Source organism: Nylanderia fulva, unplaced genomic scaffold (assembly GCF_048542155.1).
Source record: "Nylanderia fulva isolate GAGA-0341 unplaced genomic scaffold, ASM4854215v1 Scaffold1, whole genome shotgun sequence".
In the NCBI taxonomy this organism is placed as follows: domain Eukaryota; kingdom Metazoa; phylum Arthropoda; class Insecta; order Hymenoptera; family Formicidae; genus Nylanderia; species Nylanderia fulva.
The window spans coordinates 4,685,227-4,701,905 of record NW_028189192.1 but is presented as its reverse complement, the minus strand read 5'-3'; the positions used below and the strand labels follow the sequence as shown (position 1 = coordinate 4,701,905).

The 16,679-nt window shown below is 33.7% G+C and overlaps 1 protein-coding gene across 1 annotated transcript in view; it reads right to left on the bottom strand.

Moving 5' to 3' along the window:
• Positions 1–16,468, bottom strand: part of LOC114928334 (uncharacterized) — a 61,652-nt gene extending 45,184 nt beyond the window's left edge. Inside the window, exon 1 of the mRNA XM_029299448.2 lies at positions 14,928–16,468. Coding sequence (XP_029155281.2) covers positions 14,928–15,065 — 138 coding nt within the window. The 5' untranslated portion in view covers positions 15,066–16,468. The remainder of the gene's footprint in view (positions 1–14,927) is intronic.
• Between the last annotated feature and the right edge of the window lie 211 nt (positions 16,469–16,679).

The following is a 16,679-nucleotide window of genomic DNA, read 5'->3' as shown; positions in this document are numbered from 1 at the left end:
CTATTTCCTTCACTCAACAATTTTATATCAAAGCATATTTAGCATAGTGACGAAGAATACCACCCTCGAGTGTACGAGACATTCGTTTCTTTTAAAATACATATGTACAATAAGAAAAGAATTTTATTGACACATTTTCAATAATTTAATATTTTTAGTATATTTTTTTATTTATTATGTGAATATAGAATTTCAATTTTTCAAGAGATTTTATTTTACATTTTTATCTTACATCTATAAAATTTCATTTGCTAAAAAATATTTATTGTTATATTTATTTAATAAATATTAAATTTATAGAATTATTTTTGCGAGAACTTTGTTGAATTATCAATTTTCTCAAAACAATCACACGAGAGTGTAAACACGTTTCGAAGTTCAAAGAGGCTTTAACGCATAAAAGAGCCAGTAGTTAAAAATTTTAGTGCAGAACAAACAAACTTTTTTATAAAATTAATGCTGCTACGTTGCAATATTATCTACCTAAAATCTTGTCTAAGAGCTTAGTTTTTTTCCCCAATTATTCTTTGTGTCGCAGCAAGATTCATACGTATATTACGACGTTGTCTCTGCTTTAGAAAATAAAGTCGACGGCTTGTTCGCTTTGTTTTGCGGGTCAGACAACGCAGATCTTGAATACAAACGAACTGAGCAGCCTGTCGTAGAAAAGCATATGCTTTCGTCGTATCCATACGATGACGGGCAAATATAAGAAAAGTTTCTTCAAATTCGAGTGCGGGAGAGAATTCAGAAGCTTGCAGATATACGATAATAACACGAATGCATTGAAGGTATTACAATAATACATTTACAAGTTTCTGAATTCTCTATGCACGCTCGAGATGTACATTTACGTAATGTGTGAAAATTATAATGAAATTTTTAAAAGCGAACGTGTTTTAAAACCTATAATCTTATAAATCCATAATTATGCAAGATTAAAAAAAAATGAGATAATAGGGTCGCACAAAGAGGATTCGAAGTCTTAAAAAATGAAGAAACACATACGTTTCCCCATTTATCGTCAATTCTAGACACGTTGTACAGATAAGACGACTTTTATAGCCGTTCGAAAAGAGCTTACACGGCGGAACAACGCGGATTCGACGTTCTATCGCGGTGGTTAAAACGTAGTGCAAGTGCATATTCCGGTGCACGCGCGTGCATATGAAATAGTGATCGCGGCGCACCTGCAAGTTCAACGTTTGCCGCGACGCGACGTCACGCCGAAATGTCGTCTGTGCCGGAAGTCAAGAATATTCCCTCGTTCTCGCGTATATGATATTTTCGCCGTTTTGTCTCGGAAGCTTGAACAGCCGGCATATCCAGAGAGAAAGCGCGGAAAGATTTTTCGTTCGCAGACTAGCCGAAATTTCTTGCGAGCCTTCTCTCGCGGATATCCCGGGTGACCGAGGAGGGAAGTTCTCTCGGAGAATGCAATCTCGAAATGCGCGTTTCACCGCAAACGACGAGGGTGTTTCATCGTAGACACTACATGTATATAGAGGATCACTTTATTAATGCCTCGGTGTGTGTGAGCGTGCGTTATTCCGTGCTCTCGGAAGGAAAGATTTCTGGAATGCGTGCATTCCGATTCTTATGATCTTACTGTACGACTCTCGTCGAGATCTCGTCTTCAGATCTTGACAGAACTTCTCCCTTTTGCCCCAGTAATTTCTATTTGTGTTTGAAACGAAAGTCTTTTTAGCTTTATTATAAGTAGAGGAAAAACAGAATGATACATGTACTGTGTGATCTTTATACGAGCTTTTCCTCTTGACAAAAAATGTTTAACATTGAAATTTATCATTAATGAATTAAATTTTTGCTGGTTTAAATGCATAAAGAAATCTTAAACGTTGTAGATTAATAAGATAATATAAGTTAAATGTTATTCTTTATTTAATAGAACGATTAAATTTAGTTACGAAAATATTTTACTAACAATGGTTTCAATAAAATTGATTTTTACGAAAGCCGATTATTGTTAGCTTCATGCTGACTCTTCTTTTTACTTGGAACATTATGGTAACATATTATCGGATTACATTGTTAAACTCCGTTATCGCGTATTCACCTACATCCACGTAAATTTTACGTCGTTACATCCATTAATGTATACATGCATCATGATACGAGATCGCCTCAAGGGATTTTGCCTCAAGCAGGTATAATAAAATGCTCTTTTTCTTTCTCTCTCTCTCTCTTTCTCTCTTTCCTTCCTTCTCGCTACTTTTCTCACACACATACACTCACGTACATTTTCTCGCACGACTTGCATGAGCGAGTTAAAACGATGGAGAAACAAAAAGCAATGTCCGTTCATCTGTAGGACTTCCGGGTCGATCGTGATCGATCGGAAAAGAATCGTGGGGGCTTTGCGTTACCTCGTCCGACAGAAAGCCGAGGGTAAAAAGGGGACGTTTCTTTGCCCCATCGCGGTAGCAAGTTAACCGCTATCTGGAAAAATGTTGAAAAACTTTCTTTCTTTGCGCGAAAGAGATCTGGACGAAGCGCCGATTGCGCAAGTCTCCGAGCTCGTCTCTATACTATCGAGTATCGAATCGAATGTTTGTCGCGAATTCAGTCTTATCAGATTTTTCGCTCAGAGTTTTAACAGTATAAAAAAGAGAGAGAGAGAGAGAAGGATTATATGCTCGTAGAATGCTCGAGGATTGATAATGAAATTCCTTCGTAGAACCAGCAAGAGAAAATATGAATTTAATTTCAAATTTATTTAACATACTTTATCTAATATATATATATATATATATATATATATCAAAACTTATATTTGAATATGTATGGTAAAAATATAGCTTGAAATTATAGAATTTCAAATTTTATATCACGCATGAAAAAAATATTCCCTCGATTTCTCTCTCGCGAAGAACTAAGAATAGAAAATAGGGATCATCTTTTCTTTTTATCCCGCTTGTCAAGAAGCTTATCAATTCTTGATGAAATCTAATGGGACATTGGGAATAATAGAATTTTCCATCAGTCTTGTTAAATTATTTAACGAGCGAAATGCAGATTAAAGCATCATTTTTTTTGCTCTCTTTGAAAAGGTATCATAAAAATATAAATTTAAAAATTATTGCTGAAAGATTTTAACATATTCTTACAACTTTTCATTTCAAAGTACATGGATATTTTTCAGTGAGAAACAAATTAAAGTTGATGATAACGAGATTATCAATTGAGATGCAGGAAGAAACTTGTCTTCTCGTTCGTGCTACTGAAAAATTTGATTAAAACTTGTCTTCGTTTTCAGATCGCAGTACCAATTTATTAAATTTATTAAAGATTAATTTTTTTCACTTTGTGTCGCATTTTTCATGCTAATCTAATTTCTCTTACGCACGTAATGTCATATCTTGCGAACTATATTTCAAAATTCTTTCTCTGCGTGCGCGGAAGGCATGCTATCGAAGCGACTAATCAGAAGTTTTCACGGAACATTTACTGTCGTTTTTATTCGCAGCATCTTTCTGCCCTCGATTCACTCGGCGACTATCGATCGATCATTTACCCAATACATATTATGTAAGAGCTCATCAAGCTGATCAATGACACAGACGCGCCTACTATTTCTATGAGTATCAAACGAGGTGGCAAATGAAAATGTATATATATCGATATAACGTTTTGCAACTATATCAAAAATAAATTTAGTGCGACTGATATATTATGGATAATTTAGAAAAGATAAAATTAATACTCTAGGTATTTTTACACATCACTGAATAATAAAATTTTCTTAAAATATCGTGAGATATTGCCAGAAATTCTGTGTCGCAAAATTCCTACAAAGTCATTTTCGTTATTTTATAATTATAAACTCGCGTAATCGTACAGAGTTTGTTATTAAATTAATCCTATTATTTTAATTACTAATTATCTATTAATTATACATATACTACATTTGATTATTAAATAATCAAATATAATATGCCGTAATATATTAAATGCTAGATTAAGTTTATTACAATTGTTATGAATATAATATATAGACTACTAAAATTTTATACAAAATACGAATATTGAAATAAAATTGTATCAATATTTATTTTGATAAATAAAAATATTTTCACATGTAAAAAATATTAAGCAATATTAAAAGTTAAAAGTTTTAGCTGTTTATAAATACAACATTTTTTTATTACAATTTTTTTTTGTGAAAACTTTTAGAATCTCTTAATTACACTATATCTAGAACTATAGATATATTAGAAATCTATATATATATATATATAAAAGATTACTTATATAAAGAAAACTATATATAAATAATTACAATTATATGAAAAAATAAACATTTTAAACATATCTGAAAAAAGAACTTCTCGTCAATAAAGACGTCTGCGTTCGAAAACGCAAATCTTCTCTGATCTCTGACAGTCATAAATCTCGGAGAAAAGCCACTCCTGGATTTTCCTGGGCTTTAAAAACGAATTTAAAATAGATTTCGCAGTAATCGCCTAGTATCCCGTTTTGTTCAGAACAGATAGTTACGACGCATACGATTCGTAGTCACTCGAAATCTATTTATTGATTCACCGATAATACATATATATAGAATAATTACTTTTTCATTCATTAACTGAAAAATATCCATCGTATTTGGCACATGAACTATTCGCGTCGAAGTACTATTTCGACTTAGTAACATCGAATATTAAAGTGTATATAAGTAACTATAAATTACATTTTATGGTGACGAACAGTATCGTGCAAAAAAGCCTGTAGTTTATAAATCGAAATATGAAAAATCGATACGAAGTGCCGATTACGCGCGCGCGACGACCTGTAAGTGTAATTGAAGAAATATTTTATATGAGATACCTATTCTTTTCTTTTGTGTATGTGTGTCTTGACAGTCGATTCATCGCGCATGGTCTTTTATTCAAACTCGGCGAGCATACGTCGAGACGACGAGATTCAAAGTCGCACGCGATCGCGCGTTGAGGGAGGGATATTCTTCTAATAAATCTTCTTGCAATCCCGATCGATCGTAAATCGCCGGGCTACAAAGAAAAGCGAACGTTTCCACCCGGTGGCACGGAAACATTGGATTCTTTTCTCTCCGGGCTTGAAAAGTGAGTCTTGCCTAACGGCTGCGGCTGCACCAGGGTGTCAGGATGTTTCACTTGTCCTGCAGGACAACGCATCCTCGCGGTGGCTTGTGCATAAGGGTGAGATTCGATCGTTTTTTATGCTCTCGCCTTTTAAACGGAATTTATGTTAATCCATTCAGGGAGATGTACCGCGAATCTACGATATGGAGCGAGGATATTTTTGCCGAATTGGATCGGATAAACCCAGAGGATTAATCGTGATGCAGATATATGAAATGCATCGCGATCCTCGAGTGGATTCAAGTTTGAAAACGAAAAAGCTGAGCCCGAAAAACATCGCTATTTTTAAAAATTTATCATATACTTAGAAACCCTAATTTTTGTCTTTAAAGCAGATATTAATAATCACATACTGAAGACACTTTGCTCAAATAATTATACATAGTATTATATAATATTATATAATAATTTAATATAATAAAAAAACTATTTCTGATTATAGAAATATTTATGAAATATTGCGGTTAATATACACTTAAATGAATGTTGCAGCTTTTATGTTTCTAAAAGGAAAACTGATAAATTTAAAATTATCTGCTGTCGTCATTAATATATTTATTCGAAGAATAGATAAAATGCAATAATTTTGAAAACTATTTATATTAAAATAATTGCGAACCTAATTTATAGTATGTTAAATAGAGTAGATTGAGCCACTTATGTTGCAAACATATTTAATCGGAGTTAGATCCGAGTAAATGAATTTGATGGGAATTTAATTTGTGGATGTGTACCACTTGATGCAACCAAGGAACAAGTTACTACGAATTCGGAGGACGAAATTGGGAACATCAAGTTGTTCGAAATTAGAAACTTTCACTATCTCAATAATAGTGGCCGCCTACAGTAATTCAATAATTCTACACCTCTTGTAACATTTCATTAAACTAATTAATGTAGGATAATGTATACAATAAAAATGTGGGATAATTCTGAATTGCATATTAAATTTCGCGTAGGAATTAATAAATTGAATGAAAATAATAAATTTAATTTATAGAATTTTACACGTTGGATACTTTATTCTTTATTAAATATAAAGGGCTTATTTTTACTCTCAAAACACAAAAAAAAATTTATTTTAAGTAAAACTGAAAATAAATTTAATTTAATTTATGTAATAAATTTATGAATTTCGAAATGATTATTTTAAAGACAAAATTATATGCAGGTTGTATAATATTATAATATTCTAAAACTTCTTGTAATATAACTTCTATATCGGGAATTCAGAAATACTTGTAAATAATATAATTGAAACATAAACTATTTATACACACTTTCATAAATTGATTAGATATCAGAAAAACTTTGCACGTCCAAATATTTCTCTCTTCTCATTCTTACATTTTTAATAAATTTAATATGGGGATTCAGAAAAATGATTGTAAATAATAAAGGAGCATAGAATATTATTATTATATATGCACATTGATAAATTGATAAGAGATGTCTTAGAAAAACTTTATATACATCTCTAAATACTTTTTCCTTCTCATATTCTTATATATTTTTAATAGTTAAAACATCAAAAAGAAGTCTCGAATCTAAATTCTACAAACGCAAAAGTAAAAAAAAAATTAAATTCTAGCAAAATAAAATTTGCTTTAAATTTAACAAGTTTTTTAATATAGAATATTTACTTATTAAATTATTCGTAAGATCTAAAGTGAACTCGTGAGACTAAATCTCGTAAGATATTACAGCATTTATGTGCACAACACGTGTGTTCTTAATTATATGTTAAACCGTTAAAAGCGCCCGAAGAACTTTACGAAATAGAGAGGAAAAGGTTCCTTTTCCTAATTCACTTACAAATGCAAATGACACAACGTGGAAACATTTTTTTGTTTTTTTTTGCGACACTTGCGCGCATAATTTAAGTCGTATATATAGACACACATATATGGTACACAATGTTTTTATGCTATATAATCGAAGCATAGATCTCTTAATCAGAAACGTAATTTATGTGAACACTATAAATTTATAAATTTAAATATAAAAATTGAAACATGTAAAATATTGATTATATAACTTTCGAAGCCACCGTTATTACGATAAGCTTATACAATATCGGGTAAACCCTTTAAAATATACGGTGCGCGTATTCTTTTAATTGTTTTAACATTCTAAAAACTTTCGAAGTATATATTCTCTTTTAAATTTATTATAAAAATATTTTTCACTGTTATGGCATTTTTTAGCGATAAAGAATGATGTAAAAAAACAGTCACTGTGATTTTCACATTTTTCGTTGTTATTATTTATTGACAGATATGTATTTTCTGTATGACATGATATAGAAAGCCGTAATTCTTTATTTCTCTTTGACGGTTGCATTATTTGGACGGGCGGGTTATTTCCAGCGTACTCTTTGGAAAAGCATCACAATCATTTTCGATATCAGCAGATGCACCTTTGACGAACGAGAGCGCTGTTACAGCCAAAACTGAAAACCATATATTGCGTTATGCGTGTGCTTTTTCAGAGGACAGATGAAAGATGAAAAGGAGAGTGAGAGGAAAGAAAGAGAGAGAGAGAGAAGTGGATGATGGAAAAAGATAGTTTGGCTCTTTTTCGCCTCGTGGAAAGCTGCCAACACGCGTGCATGCTTGCAATTATAACGATACGTGCATCGTTTGAAATCGATTCAACGATCGCAACAGCCTGGCCGTTTTGCCTTCATTCGTACCGTATATTCAGCGGAATTAATGTTAATCGCTAATAATGGTGCGGAAAATTAGAAAATTGCGATGTAAAGGGATCAAGGGATGAACATCGAAAGAGAGTCGATTTTCCGTCTCGACGACGATTTTTCAGCAGCTTTTCAGTACTTTTCTAAAAAAAAAAAAAAAAAAAAAAAAAAAAAAAAAAAGAAGTTATTAGAGGACACATCGCCCTCCTTCTCTTTTCGCTGAAATATTCTCCTGGGGAAATAAACCTTGATGTCTTCATTAATAATAAAAGCCACAACGAATATACATGTATTTTGATGTTTAACTAACGAGCAACTATCTGTTATCATTTCATCGTATGCGACATGTGTGACAGAGTGACAGGTGCTCGTTTATCATCCCGAGGTTATCTTCCTTTTCAATGACGCCTTCATTATAAAACAGATCTCGTGTGTCTGAATTATTTTAAAATGTATTACACGACCAGTAAAAAAGTAAATTTATTTTCTCAAGTATTATTACGCTTATTCTCTTTTGAATTGAAAAACGAAGACTCTCCGACAAAATTATTGATTAGTGGGAGAAGATTTTATAAGATTCATATATATAGTTATATAATGCAAACTCATGTAATAATACTCCCTTTTACATAAAACTTCGGAACTTTCGGAGTATAAACTTGGCGTATATACGCAGCAATCCGCAGTTATTTAATCGAACGTACTTGGAATATGTATCCAACCTCAAAAGGTTGCTGCCGCTTTCGAGAGACGAAGAATTCGTTCCGGAAGTTTAAGATACGGCGTGGGCGAGGAAAGAGAGCGCGAAAGAGAAAGTTTACTTCTTTCCTTCCTTCAGCCCTCTCGAAAGTGCAAATGCAACGCGTCGCTGCGAAGCAGGACCGGGCGTTTTCAGCTGCAACAGCTTGCCCATAAGCCCTTGCCATAATTTATATTCGGTATATATCTATATATAGAGAGACTTTTGCACCGGCTTATGTAGCCGTCGTCTCGGGACAATAGGAGCGATACGCGTGCGGAAAGAAAGCGAAGGCTTTGATTTTCCATCCCTGCTCTTCTCCGCGATATGGGAAGATAGATATTTTCAGTTTCGCGAAAAAAATTGTTAGTTAACGTGGCTACATGAAAACGTGCACGTCAAGGAGCAGGCCAAAGGCTTTTTTTCGCTCGTGTACGCGACCGAGCGAAACGGAATCGGGAGATCCCCGCGGCATTAAAAAGGGGATTTCCATAAATAAAGAGGAAGAGGAGATGCTTTATGAAATTTCTCCGCGGAGGCCACGAGAGGCGAAACAAGTCGGGATGTTTGCCTTCAAAGTGAACGAAATTGTACGACAGAACGACGAACAAATATTTAGACAGACGATGATTATGTGTTTGTGCGTGTCCTATACATATAATAAATATATTTTTATGCTTTTTAAACGTGCCAATGTGTTAAAAAGAAAGGGGGCGTGATTAATCGCGGCGAAAATGATCGAAAATACGAACATAAACGAAAAATCTTTGAAAGCGACACTAGAAATAAACGGCACGGTGTGACAATTATGTCCATTCTGTGCTCATATATTATCCGATATGTGTCACGACATTTGCACACACACTGTTATCAACACGCGCGTACGCTAATCCGCGAACTGACGCGTGTCCACTAGTCAGCACATTTTAGGTTCGAAATTTTGGGAACTCGATTTCAAAGTCCTGTCGATAAAATATAATCAGTGCAAAATTAAAATTCGATTAATTCAACACTTATAGAACTGTGCAAAAAATTGTATTTTGTCGAGATGTCATTTATTTTGAAGAAGAAATCACTTGAAGATTATGCTTAAGCTTTGTGAGTCTGTCTTTTTATAAATTCAAGCCGGCCGCATTCGTGCCTTAATAACATTGTTTTAATAAGACTTCAATTCTCACCGCGCATATAATGCAAAACACCTGCTACTTGTACAATAAATTCTAAACCATGCAAATTATCGGTGCGAAAAGTTTAAGGAATAATTCCGCAAATAAATTTCGATGTCGTCGGTGAATACTCCTCTCTCTCTCTTTCAATGCGCCGTACGCACAACGGCACAATGAGAAATGGCCGTGGTTTATTGTCTGCCGCGAAAACTTACACCGAAAGCCTTTTCAACGGAAAAGCGCGCGGAGAAAAGTTTCCTATATTCTTTTTTTTCTTCTTTTCGTCTATTTTTTTTTCCTCTTGTTTTTCTCTTGCCAGAGCAAGATAACGCCTATACCGTCGTTGCCGCGCCGACGTGGCTGCTGCGATTTCGCCGCGCGGTTACGATGCGGTCGCAAATGAAAGCGTCGCAGATGCAGTTTGCAGTTACGTTCGCTCTCGACACGTCACGGGCGAACCATTTGCAGGAGCAGTTTATCACACGCTGTTTCTAGAGAGTGACAGCCGAAACACGGACACAAGTCTGCAAATGCGAACAGCAAATCGTCCGTTTTAAAAACTATGGTCGTTAAATGGTTCTTCTCTATTGCAAAATAATTCGATAAGAGTTTTTTTTCAATATAATATAGATATTATTTTTAAAGTATTCACTAATTACAGTACAAATTATAAGTATGTGTGAGTTCGGAAATTGATGAATTTTCTATGAGAATTTGTCTGAAATCAACACCAGTTATTGTGTGTCTTTTGTGAATCATGAAAGAAATAATTTATTCTGCTGCAAAATACAACGTCTTCGAAATTATATTTTAGGTCTTTCGCGAAAATAATTTTTAGACACATCTTTCTGCACTTTCCACACATATATAGATATTATTTTCATCATTACTTACTACTCTCGTAGATCGTAGACAAGTCGGGCTTTTTCCCTTGGCTCATTGCGCGATTGTAGGACACAGCTCGAAGGAGTCCTATTGAACGACGACGAAAAGAGAAACGTCGAGAACTGGCCGTACGATAGGAGCTTTTGATAATAATGTAGCGTAAGTCCAGTTCGTGCACGGGATATGGGAAAGGCTACGAAAAAGGGTGGTCTTTCAAACGTTAACTCAGCAACATTGAAACGAAGAAACGAGATAGTTTAGAAAATATATGTGAAGAAAAATTTTATTGAAGTTTTGTTTTCAAGAATAATAAAAATACATTTTTGGAATTTACATTAAGATTTTGTCTACATTTTTTTTAAAAGAGGTAAAGAAGAGTAAAATTATAAAATTGAAAACTCCCAATACGAAGTCATGTGTATTTGGAATTTGATAACATAACACGGTGAATCTATATAAAAATAATCACTGTAAAAAAAAATAAATATTATGATTTTATAAAAATGTTGAATTGTACATGAAAAAAACTGTGTACCTTTTAACAACGGATGTATGTATAGATTATTTTTTTACATACAAGTTTCAACCTGACTGAATTTATGAAAAATCATGTATTCACTCTTACATTTTTTTTGTTATAAATAAAAATATTCAATTACGTCAAAATATTTCTAACAACTTAAGCCCGGGAATAAAGAAATAATCAATTTAATATCTCGCTACACAATCTTGGCATATACAAACTTTCACAAGGAATCTGGTCACCAACTTTCTTGCGTAGTATTGATAATAATTGAGAAAATAAAGTTTTAACTCATTAAACTCTATATTATAAGAACAACTTTATATTAAAGTTCTTAATATAAACATACGGTTAATGATTTAAAGTTTTTAAGGTAATCTAAACGATATATATTTTTAACATTATATAATTTTTAAACTTAAAAGTGATAATAAGTTAAGGAAATATTTTTAAACGAAAAGTACAACATGGTTTTTCTCAGATGAATATTTAACATTTAATGATACTTTAGAGGATTATCGATTGCCACTAATGTATACTTAGCAAGTATACTAGCACCCAGCATGCGTTAGCGTATGAGTAACCTTGTTCCATTGAAATAACAGGTCTTGAACACGACGATTTAATTCATAACGACCACTTAATGCACCCTGCCTGAGCTCTAAGCCGGCTTTGATAACTTCACATATATGTCGATAAACCTATATACATGTACATTATAATATTATGGAATAGCATTGAATTATATATACATACATATATTTCAATGTTATTTTATAATATTATAATGTTTATAACTATATATATACATATGTTAGATATAGTACAATATAAGTAATACAATCTAAAATACTGACATTGAAATAATTTAAACATTTAAATGCCTCAATTCGCGATAAAATATCCGAATTTTAAACCCAAATTAAAATCTTTATTTATCAATCGATTTTAATACGATTTTTAGAGAATAACTTCAAAACGTTCGACAATTTTTATAGCATTTTGCACACGTGGTACTTTGCATATGATGCTACTGATACTATACATATGATAGAAAGTTATGCGCGCAGGAAAAAGTGGTTCATTAATTACGTAGCTAACCTCGTGGGATTGGAATTACGAGTCTTGGACGCGACCATTTAAATTATGACCCACACTTAATGCACTCCGTATGTAACTATATAAGCTGGAGCGGCTCAACAACTTGGTAGAGGCAGCGTGCCAGGAACCTCGTAATTGTTTTGAATTAACGATACTTTAAGCTTCGCCCAACTGCGAACCATTACGCGATTCGTCCATAACGATTGTAGGTCCAATTGTAACACTTGTGTACAGTTACATTATCTGCGTAAAAAAAATGACAGGAAAAAAAAGAAAAAGAAGTACTACTATACAGTCTCACCATTTAAAGTTTAAATGATCGAGATATCTGTTAGTGACGTTTACATATTTTAGTTTCCATCAAATTACTTGTGTAGTCGTTTTTTGCGATGCTAGTTGAAAGCGACGGTTCGCGTGTACTGAAATGCAAATTCGCATAGGTATATTATCCGGCGAATTAAATTTTGGCAGTCCTTTGATAAGAACCAGTTGACCCGATTTTTGAGACCATGACACACAGCGTCACTAAATCTAGTTTGATCAATGAATGCGTCACGTTGCACGTGTATATGTATATGCTTATACAGAGCGGAGCATGTACACATACAGTGTCTACCACTGATGTACCAAGTTCGTTTAAATTGCTTTGAAATATATACTTAATAAATTAAGAACCGATTCTGGACAAGAAAAAATTTTGCTAAAAAACAATATATGTGTATTTATAAAATTATACACCTTTCTTCTTTATCTATATTCTTTAAAAATTTAATTTTTTTAATCTTGTAAAATTTAAACTTAATTATCACGATAATATAACAGTATTAATATAATGTTGTAATGTTAAATAACAAGCTTTATCTTTTATGCTTTTTTTGTTAGTTTGGCATGTAAAAATCTGCAGCCAAAGCAAATTGAGTAAAGCTCCATACGCTTGAGCGTAATGCAAAAGCTCGAGTTTCAAACTAAATATCACTAAACTAACGAGTTTTCTTTATAATATTTTTCTTCCTTTGTATGTGTATGTGCACACACTTATTATTTTTCATTGATAAACTTTGACAATATCTAAAAACGATACTGTCACATCATATTATTAATATCACTAATTTATCAACGACAAACTTGCCTCGATATATCTCGATATATTCGGTTTGACATATTCGACTTATCTGTCATTTCGAGTTTCGAGTTTTCTGAAAATGTCGATAATTAGAAAACTTATTTTCTGTAATATTTTAGTTTTACGTATTTCAAATTAAGTCCCTCGTGTATCGAACAAATCAATACAGTGTATACTTTAAACACAATTAGAATGTTTGTTTATTGATATATTAAACAAACGTGTTATGTTAGAGAAAATTGGCGACGATATATAATATTGATAAAGTTTATCTTTATTAAATGCGGAGAAAATTAAATGAAATAATTAATTAACGTGAAATAATAATCACAATGTATTGCGCGGCAGAATGCTGAAAATTATATTGACGAATTTTACGCGAAAGTTAATGGCGCATTTGTATAATGACGAATATTTTTCTCTTCCGAAATCACCGACGAAAGTTGTAAAGGTTGAAAATGCTAAGCAGCCACGAGTGATGCTTATGACGCACCAGTGAATTATCGGCGGGTTTCATGGATAATGCTTGTGACAGAAAACATTAAAAGCCTGATATACTATCTCCTTACTTATATAGATGTTTTACCCAAACATTATCTTAAGTATCGGTGATATCTAGATACGCTATATATCTCTTGCCTTTATTATCTTTTCAAATATACGCTTTTTAAATTATAAATGAATAATCATACATATTTTCCTCAAGAATTTTCCATTCTTCCATTCTCAAGAATCATATCTAAGTAATGAGTTTGAGTTAAATTTATTTATGACAAATGTAGGAAAGAATAAAATGCTTTAATTAGTTATCATTAATACAGATCTTGCATAATTGTTCTTCAAGAACACGCTCTTTAATTTTAAATAACCATATATTTTCTAAACATTTAGAGCTCTACATGTAAAAAATGAGTTTTAGTTAGATTTATTAATAGATAGAAAAATAAAAAAGAGTTATTATTATATATTATATATAATATTATACATATATATAATAATTTTCTATATTATATATATTTCTATATTATACAGGGTGTCTGACATTAAGGTGTCACACCGAAAATATACAAGTAAATCTTGTTATTTGGACACAATTTTTCCTCAGCAAAAATATTGAGGCATCAATAATTAATTTATGAGTTATAAGCGATTGAAAAGGTTTCTCGCAAACTAAGCCTTGTGAAAATAAAACAAACCTTCTCTTCAATTATCATATTCTCTAATTAATTTCAAGTAGGGTCTTCAATAAAATTGTAATTTAAGACTTATAAAATTATAAAGATACATAATGACAAAAATTGGAAGCATGCAAACAAAATAATGGCTCTCCTCGACATTTTTGCTGAGGAAAAAATCGTCTCTAAATAAAGATCTACTTGTACATTTTCGATTTGACACTTTAACGTCAGACACTGTATATAATATAAAAAAAATAAATATTAGAAACTGTAAACATATACTCCTATATATAGAAACATTACTGGTGTTCGTACATATGTGCGTGTGGAATAGAGTGATAGCGAACGATGATAACGACGGCAACGCACATACCTTGTCGAGATCTATCGCATCTTGAGCATTGAGGTTCGGGCAGTTGAAGACTTTGTCCGCACGGACTTTGTCCGCACGGACGGCGTTATCGCCTGTAGTCAGACCGGTGAACACCAACACCAACACGTACCACTTCATCGTTCACCCGTTATAGACCCCGAACTAATTAAGCGCGATCCCTACAAACCCCAATTACGACGGGCAATTAATATAGCAGCCCTCGGCGCGCGCGGACGTTAAAATTCCAACTTTTATATCGTTTGTGCCGCTCTGACGACGTGAATTCTCCGGACAAGTAACTCAGTTACATCTGTTCAACCGTACCATCATTATTATATTATTAACCATGCGATACGCTTTAATTCTTTTACGAATATTCTACACTTTTTCCTTACGTTTTTCACACCACCTTTCCGAATTATTCCTTGCAAATCGATCCAAATATTTTTCTTTCACGAGTATGTTGCTTTATTATTATTTTTTTTTATTAAAATAATAAAACGCTCTTGTGCAGCAGCATCGCGATGTTTGTCGCTCCAAATTAATCGAGTCATGCGATTCGGCTCCAGTTATCTTTCTCTTCTCACTCTCTCGATTTATGCTCTCTGTTACTATCACTATCTGCCCGTTTATTCCGTTTATCCGATGCTGAAACGATTTAATTGAACATCTAACGCGTCTAGGCCCGCTTTTGGCCCGCGATGATCGATGTTTCCTCAGCGCATCGTGCTTGATCTCTCGCGATAGATCCAACTTCAGTCTTTTCTCCCACAATTTCCAACAAAAATTGGAGTAAGACACGGTTGAAGGAGCGCGGCACCAATATCGGAAGTTCTACGAGTGTCGCTTCTTCCAGATATCCATCTTAGATCGACGAGAATGATTTATCGATAGAAACTCTTGCTTTTTTTTATTCAAACGAACCGCAAACTAAATTGTCACTTCACAATAGATCCGTATATCGAATTATATTATGATCCTTCTGAAATATTTAAAAGATCGCATGAAGATTCGTTTAACTGTAAATAATATTTTAGAAAAAGACAATATTTCTCGAAGAGCCTCCCCGATGATCGGACCGGATGTTTCCACCGGAAGATCCACAGATCTTCGGAGGAGAACCGAACAGAAATTCCGCACTGATGTAATCGAGAGAACTCGAAGGCGGATTCCGCAATTCCGCGCGGAATGAAGTTTAGTTTCTCTCACGGTAGATATCTCTCCATCGGATTGCTCCGTCGTTTTCAATTTCCGTTTCTCTCCTCGTGACTACGCGAGCTTTTCTTGCCTACCTCTCAGACAGGATTCGGACACAAAATCACACAAGTGTATACCAGTAAATTCACCGACTTCAGTTTCACAAATTGTCGCGTTATTTTTTTTTTTTTTTCGCGACACACGAGAACGTACAAATCTGAAACGCAAAACGTATATCGCAAACGTATATGCGCGATAGTCGCGATCCAGGAGGGATGTGTACGCGACGAAGTCGGAGGGCACTCTGACGTTCGCAGTCTGCCTGCGCTGGTCCTCGTTCGGCACAGCCGTCCGTCCGTCCTCCGTCGGCGTCGCCAGAACGGAGAGGAACGAAGAGAGAGAGAGAGAGAAAGAGAGACAGTGGGGGATAACGAGACGGCGGGGATGAAAGAGCGACGGATGGGAGAGATGCGAAGGATTACGAGGGAATCTGCAAACGGGGATACAAACTAGGACAAAGTCAACGGACTGTTATTTCCTTAAAAATGTTGCGGA